The 7524-nt window shown below is 41.1% G+C and overlaps 2 protein-coding genes across 2 annotated transcripts in view; both read left to right on the forward strand.

The window, feature by feature from the left end:
- Positions 1-2445: 2445 nt before the first annotated feature.
- On the forward strand, positions 2446-5193 carry HELRODRAFT_182502 (hypothetical protein; the record flags this gene model as incomplete). The annotated part of the gene is made up of 3 exons (XM_009032752.1): positions 2446-2486; positions 2603-3281; positions 4771-5193. The coding sequence occupies 3 exons, from the start codon at positions 2446-2448 to the stop codon at positions 5191-5193; spliced, it is 1143 nt and encodes a 380-aa protein (XP_009031000.1).
- Positions 5194-5652: 459 nt separating this feature from the next.
- HELRODRAFT_182503 (hypothetical protein) overlaps positions 5653-7524 on the forward strand; it is a gene marked incomplete at both ends in the record, with an annotated part of 2337 nt that continues 465 nt past the window's right edge. The window contains one exon of the mRNA XM_009032753.1: positions 5653-7521. Coding sequence (XP_009031001.1) covers positions 5653-7521 — 1869 coding nt within the window. The remainder of the gene's footprint in view (positions 7522-7524) is intronic.

The following is a 7524-nucleotide window of genomic DNA, read 5'->3' on the forward strand; positions in this document are numbered from 1 at the left end:
CATCCTTTGAAATCATGCGAACGGATTTTATAACACCAATCATCCACTTACCATCAGTTGGACCAATTGTATCCAAAAGCATAATGAATGAACGAACGAACGAACGAACGAACGAATGAATGATTGAATGAATGAATGAATCAATCAATGAATCAATCAATGAATCAATGAATGAATCAATCAATCAATCAATCAATCAATCAATCAATCAATATCAATCAATCAATCAATCAATCAATCAATCAATCAATCAATCAATCAATCAATCAATCAATCAATCAATCAATCAATCAATCAATCAATCAATCAATCAATCAATCAATCAATCAATCAATCAATCAATCAATCAATCAATCAATCAATCAATCAATCAATCAATCAATCAATCAATCAATCAATCAATCAATCAACCAACCAACCAATCAATCAATCAATCAATCAATCAACCAATCAATCAATCAATCAATCAATCAATCATTGAATAAATGAATCAATGAATGAATGAATGAATGAAGGATATTTCAAGCGCGTCTGGAGATAATTCGTTCCTATTGGGACTGAGATTTCAGGATGGATTGACATGGGAGAAATGTGGTTGCGCGTACGTACATGCGTCAGTCTGGCTAAACGAAATACCACATCTCATTTTGTTTCAATAAAATGTCGCACGGTAGGTAGTACATGCAGTTGCACGGAGGCTGTCCAGTCCACATGCACCTGCTGGTCCTCATAAAACAGGGCAGCTCCACGTGGCTCGTTCAAACATTTTGTGAATTTGTGTGCGAGACTCATCGAAGCGAGTTTCATGCCACGTTCTTAGGTGCAAAACTTTTTTCGGGTTTATGTTATTTTTCAAATCGACTTTTGAAAGTGTTACGTTGGTGGGTGCCTTCCAGAAGGAGAATATTTCAACGATCTCTAAATATTTTCTTGCAATTTTAGTACACAAATATCAAATTTAAATTTCCACAATTCACTTTCCCCACTAAAACTCTCGCTCCAGGAGGTTACTCCGTACTTATTCTCGAATGAACATGTTTTGGTTTTATTTTTTATTTGATTCGGTCCCTGAAAGCAGCAGTTTAATTGTTTTGTAAACATGATGAAATTAATTCATATTTTCACTTCCTTTCAAAATTTCTGCAGTAGACATCATCGCTTTGCTGCCATGTTTGGTTGCTATGTGGAATCTTCGATGATTTATCATCATTTGAAATAAAAATAATTAAACTTTTAAAAACTGTTAGCAGCTCCAGAGTCTTATGAAATTTTTTTTAAGTAAAATAAGACAGCGTTTTTTAATGAAAAACAAAATTCAAAATTATTTAAAAAAAAATGTTGATTTTGGCAATGATTTGAAAATGAATTTAAAGAAATATTTTTCAACATGCTATTATAAAATGAAGAAAATGTTTGAACATGTTTTAAACGTCAACAAATTCTTTATAACACTTTTGCATGCTGAAGATTATTGAAGAATTTAATTTACATCTGAATTGTTATACCTTCCACCTCTTGTTATAAATTGTTAGTGCTAGAAATAAATGTCATCACCAAATGGTCGCTAATCTTTTTCAATAATTTTTTCCAGACCGTAAGGAAATTCATCTGAGTGGAAGAGTTGAAAAGAGCGAAGATTAAATCAGTTTAACTAATGCATTGGCAAGGCAACCTTTCAACTGTTCGTAAGTATGCGTCGGTTCAAAGTTGTTACTGCTTGACTGCCGCGCGGATCCAACTGGTGGCCCACTGGAAGTGAGGCTCCAATACAATAAATCACTTTTCCATTTTTTAGTTATTTCAATGTCAATGTTATTCAAAGAAGGTGTGGAATGCTTGACTCGATATCTTTAGGAAAACAAATTAATCAAACAAACACACAAACAAACATACATACATACATACATACACGTTCGCTCAGCTGGTGTCGGCTTTCACATTTTTAGTATTTCGCTAATTTTTAGTAATATTTCTGGTTTTTAAGGTTTTTGTTGCAATAATTTCGGTTTTTTGGGTGTGGTTTTTATTGGTTGTCGCTTTTTTGCCCTTTTTCGGATTGGGTTCCCGCCGTTCGGTTGGTTTTTTGACTTTTGTGGTCTCAAATTTTTAATTTTGGCTTTAACGTACTTTAACAACAGCTGTGGGCTTTTACAGCTGCACCGTACAATGCTCATTAATATTTATTTTTGTTCTCTCTATTTCATTCTCAGTTTTTCTTTTAATTTTTAAATTTATTTAAATTTAAAATTAAACCTTTTTATTTTCACCACAATTTTATTTATTTTATTTTATCACTGTTCACACGGTTTTATCTACTCGCTTTTGATTTTATTTCGTTGACGTAATGGCACCGGTCCTATATCAATGCACGGTTTGTTTAAATCATTATAAAATAAAACCGGACGGTAAACTATATCGACATGGAGGCAAAGTGAAGGGCCAGGAATGCCCTGGTTCGTTCAAGGCAGCCGACCAGCCTCCGGCTGGTTCATCTGCTTCCGCGCGACCGCCGCTTACCGCTGCACCTGTCATCAACCCTCATGTTGCTACACGCGGTCTCGGAGAGTCCCTCCCAAGTGGATTTTTTTCATGTTTTCGACAGGCTGACGGTCGTTTTGAGGACTGCCCATCTGTATGATCACGTTCCCAAACCGTGCAGAGACAAGGTATCTAAAGCATTGTCGGCTTTATTGACGGCCGTTTGCGATGATCCCTGCGACGCGGCCCATTGGTGCAGGCTCCAATGTTTTTCCGCATTTGTTTTGTTCAAGCCAACCAGGGGCGGTCGCAGGACTAATCAAGCCAATTACGTTATTAAACGGTTGACCGAATTCAGTTCGACCGAGGTCGAGTTTATTGTGGCAAGCTTCAACACTGACCACAACACCAAACCGCGTAAGCACAATCCAAACAGTTGGATTAGTGCAGTAACCACTCGGATTGAACAGGGCAGTCTCTCGGCGGCCGTCAGACTTGCTTGTTCGCCCGCAGGCCTGGCGGAGAGCTCGCCTGAGACACTCGCTAAACTCAAAGCTATTCATCCCAGTGCTCCATTGAACAGGCGAGCTTTCCCCGCGCAGGAGCCGTCCAATGGTCGCGTTTCACCAGCCCAGGTGTTGACGGCTTTAAAGTCGTTTAATAATGGTTCATCGGGAGGCCTTGATGGCTTGAGGCCTCAGCACATAAAGGATTTACTTTCCGGTCCGACGCCCACCGATGAATTGTTAAATAACCTCACCCGGTTTGTAAATTTGTTGTTATCTGGGGTCTGCCCTCCCGCGGTTAGCCGTTTCTTTTTTGGGGGCCGTCTGGTGGCTTTAAACAAAAAAGATGGAGGGATCAGACCCATCGTGGTGGGGAATTTCTGGAGGAGGCTGGCCAGTAAGTGCGCTCTGGCGCTAGTGTTGGAACAGGTCAAAGCCAAACTCTATCCTATCCAATTGGGCGTCGGCGTGAAAGGTGGTGCTGAGGCGGCCGTCCACGCCGTACGTGAACTGATTTCAGCACTTCCAAAACAGTGGGGATTCTTGAAGATTGATTTCAAGAACGCTTTCAACACCCTGAGAAGAGACTCAATGTTAGAGGCAGTTAAGCAGCACTGTCCTCAAATTTATAATTTTTGTCATTCCGCATATGGCCGAGTCTCTTCTCTCGGTTCTCTTGAACCGTGCGAGGGCGTACAGCAAGGCGACCCTTTGGGACCGATGCTTTTTGCTCTAACCCTTCACCCGCTGTTGACGAAGTCATCCTCGGCGTTTGTTTGTGGCTACCTGGACGATGTCAGCTTGGCCGCAGAGGGCAACATCTTAGCGGACGACTTCCTGTCGCTGAGGGTCGGCGCTTCCATCATTGGTCTTGAATTAAACACAAACAAGTGTGAACTACTTGTAAATGACACGTTTCAAATGCCACACGTGCTGGCTAATGTCCCCACAGTGCCTCATTCATCATTAAATTTTTTAGGCACTCCAATGATGGCCGGCGATCATCAGGACAGGTTTTAATAAAAAACTTTTTGAGCTAAGATTTGCCCTCGAACGTGTCTCTCTTCTCCCGGTCCACGACGCGCTGACAATCATCCGCGGCGCCCTCAGTTTGCCGAAATTGATGTATTTTTTGCGCACATCCAACTTTGTTAATGCGGCCATTTTGGGCGAATTTGAGGGTGCTCTGCGGGTGGCCCTCTCAGCAATATGTAACGTCGATATTACCGACAAGGGTTAGTCTCAGGCTCAGCTGCCGGTACGATTTGGGGGACTGGGGTTACTAAGCGTGGTTCAGCTTGCATCAATTGTTTATAAATCTTCCGCATCTGCCACGCTTGACCTACAGTCTGCCCTTCTTTGGCAATTTAGTAGCCTGCACTGTACTCCACCGACTCCAATCCAACCAACAGACCTTTCCCAGGGCAACATTTTGGAGGAAGCATATAAAGGCACATTCAAAGAGTTGCTTTCCTCAAGCCCTGACTCGGCGACCTCAGCTCGCTTGCTGGCAGTTTCCAGCGAGGCGAGTTGCGGCTGGCTGAGATCTTTGCCCAATACGTCGGTGGGTACCAGATTGGACGACGAAACGGTCAGGACAGCCATTGGCTTCCGTCTGGGGTTGGCCGTTCAGAGTCGATATACATGCAGGTGCGGCGCGGAGGCGGATGAACTTGGCCATCATGGTCTTGTTTGTCGTTTGGGCGGAGGTCGCCAGCAGCGACATTCAGCCATAAACGATTTTGTATGCCGACTTTTTTCCAAGGTCTCAATTCCGGTTTTAAAGGAACCGTCGGGCATTGCGGCGCACGACGGTAAGTGCCCTGACGGGTGTACCTTGATCCCTTGGAGAGCCGGCAGGTGCTTGGCGTGGGACGTTACCGTTCCGGGCACCTTTGCTGAGCGCTACGTGCAGCTTACTAGCAAAGAAAGCGGTTTGGCTGCAACCAGGGTATCTGACGAGAAGATCAAAAAGTACGACGGAGCTCTCCCCTCGATGGAGTTTTTACCGATTTGTATCGAGGTCCTCGGCCCCATGGACCGTAACACCTCCGGGTTTTTCAATCGGATTTGTAAAAATATCAGTATTAGGTCAGGCGATAGTAGGGAATATTTTTTTGCTATGAATAATATCTCGTGCATTCTGCAGCGGTTTTTGCGCGTCTGTGTGTTGGAAAATGTGGAGTTGAATGCCGAGGGGGTTGAGTGACGTTATAGCAAATAAAATCAAATTTAGTCAGACGCTTGGCTTTTGGTGTCATTCGTCAATGATTTGGTTTTAACATACATACATACATATATACATACATACATACATACATACATACATACATACATACATACATACATACATACATACATACATACATACTTTCGTTAAATTTAAAATTAATTTGTGTTTAAATTGGCGAAGTGGAAAGTTCTAAGCTTGTAATTGTTGTAGGATTGTTTGTACTGTACACGCGTTATAGCTTGGCAAACTTGTGTTGTTGTGTTGTGTCTTTTTTTTATCGTGTCGATTTTATAGACTATATCGACTCAAGAATTGTTTGAGTAGATACTGTTTACTGATCTAAAATTTTGTCAATTTATATCACACGTTTACACAACTTGTCGGCTTGGATAACGCGTTTACTAAAACTTCAATTAAACTTTCGATCTGGTGATGATGGCTGGTAAAGGAAGATCTACGAAAAATTCTAATAGCGATGCTCTACGATGTGAAAAAGAATCAACAGATGTTCAGTGTGTTTGTTGTGGGATTTCGTTTGCTGTCGGCATGACTGAGGAATCGTTAGAACTATTGAAGGCATGTGATAACGTCAAATTTGTGTGTGATGAGTGCTTGAAGTCACCATCAATAAAGGATCAGATCATCAAAACAGTTGAGAGTGGAAAAGCTGAGATATGTGACAGGATAAACAGCTTAAGTAAAGAGATTAGATCAGAAATCGATGCAATCAAGGTAAAATTGGAAGCAAATGAAGGCAAAATGTCTGGATTGGATGTCCCTGGATCAAAGCTCTGTGATGAGATTTCGAACTTTAGAAATGAAATGACCAGATCATTTGCTAGCGTGGTCAGTTCTGAGGTTGTGAAAAGTGTCCAAATCATAAACGATGATGTAAAAAAAGTGCAAAAAACGTTAACCAATGTAATGGAATCGAAGGAACGAGAGGCAAATATAGTGGTTTTTCGACTGAGTGAAGGAACGGACGACAGAAACAGGGTTTGCAAGATAATCAGTCATCTGACCGGTGGTGTCTGCGGTGAAACAAACATAATAAAGTTGGTACGACTTGGTAAGAAAAATGATACGGTGGTAAGACCAATTTTGGTAAAGTTTGATGATGTCAAGGTGAAGGAACTCGTTTTCAAAAATGTTTTTAAAATGAAGTCAGTAGGCGATAATCTGTCTCATGTTGGTCTGAGTCATGATCTTACTGTTGAGCAAAGAGATGAACTTAAAAAATTGGATGGACGACGCCAGACAGATGGAGAAAAACTCAACGGAGGGTTTTTTATACAGAGTGCGAGGAGACGTAGGAAAAGGGAAAATAGTACATTTTCCTGCAAGGAAAGAGTCAAACTGATGAATGGACGACAAGGGCCTGGATATGAGTTATGCAGTTTGATCAAATGTGGTAGTCACGGTTTCCACAGTGGTGGTGATGATAACAGCAATTCTAATGAAAATTTCAATCTGGGTTTGTTAAATGTTAGATCAATTGCACGTAATGTTGACGGGATTTATGGACTAATTTGTGATGGATTGGATGTGTTAGTGTTGACTGAAACTTGGCATGGCTTGCCTGGGAACAACTCTGTCAGTGCTGCTATGCCACCGGGGTACTGTTACGTGGACTTTGTCAGGCAGCATGATCCTGGCCACGGTGGACTGGTCATATATTTCCGCAAAGAGTTTGGTTGCAGAAAGATAAATTTGCCTTCATTTGTAACGTTTGAAGTTGTCGCCATTAGATTAGTAATCAATAAAAATCAATTCATTCTTCTGGGTGTATACAGGCCTGGCTCGGCACAGATAACCGTTTTATTTTTTGATGAGTTGGTGTCAGTTCTAGAGCATATAACGATGTTAAATGCAAATATTTTACTGATGGGCGACTTTAATGTGCATATCGAAAGGAAAGATGATCCAAACACCATACGTTTATTTGAAATATTTGAGGTCTTTCAACTAGTTAATCATGTTAACGAGTCAACGCATTTACGAGGTGGGACATTGGATCTGGTTGTTAGCTCCGTTGATTTTCCTATTATTAGTACTACAGTCTTACCTCATGGAGTTTTTTCTGATCACAGTTTTATAACAGTTGAAACAATAATTGCTAAACCATGTCGTATCCCAACAAAAAGGTTTGTCAGATCATGGAAAAATATTGATGAGGATAGATTTGTTGAAGCTGTCTTAAATTCTCCCCTGTCTGGTTCTTGCCTCAGCAATGATGTTGATGATGAGCTAAAAATTTTTAATGAAGAGTTGAAGAGTATCATTGACAGGCTGGTACCCAAACGGGTA

This window comes from Helobdella robusta, assembly GCF_000326865.2.
Source record: "Helobdella robusta unplaced genomic scaffold HELROscaffold_87, whole genome shotgun sequence".
Classification (NCBI taxonomy): Eukaryota; Metazoa; Annelida; class Clitellata; order Rhynchobdellida; family Glossiphoniidae; genus Helobdella; species Helobdella robusta.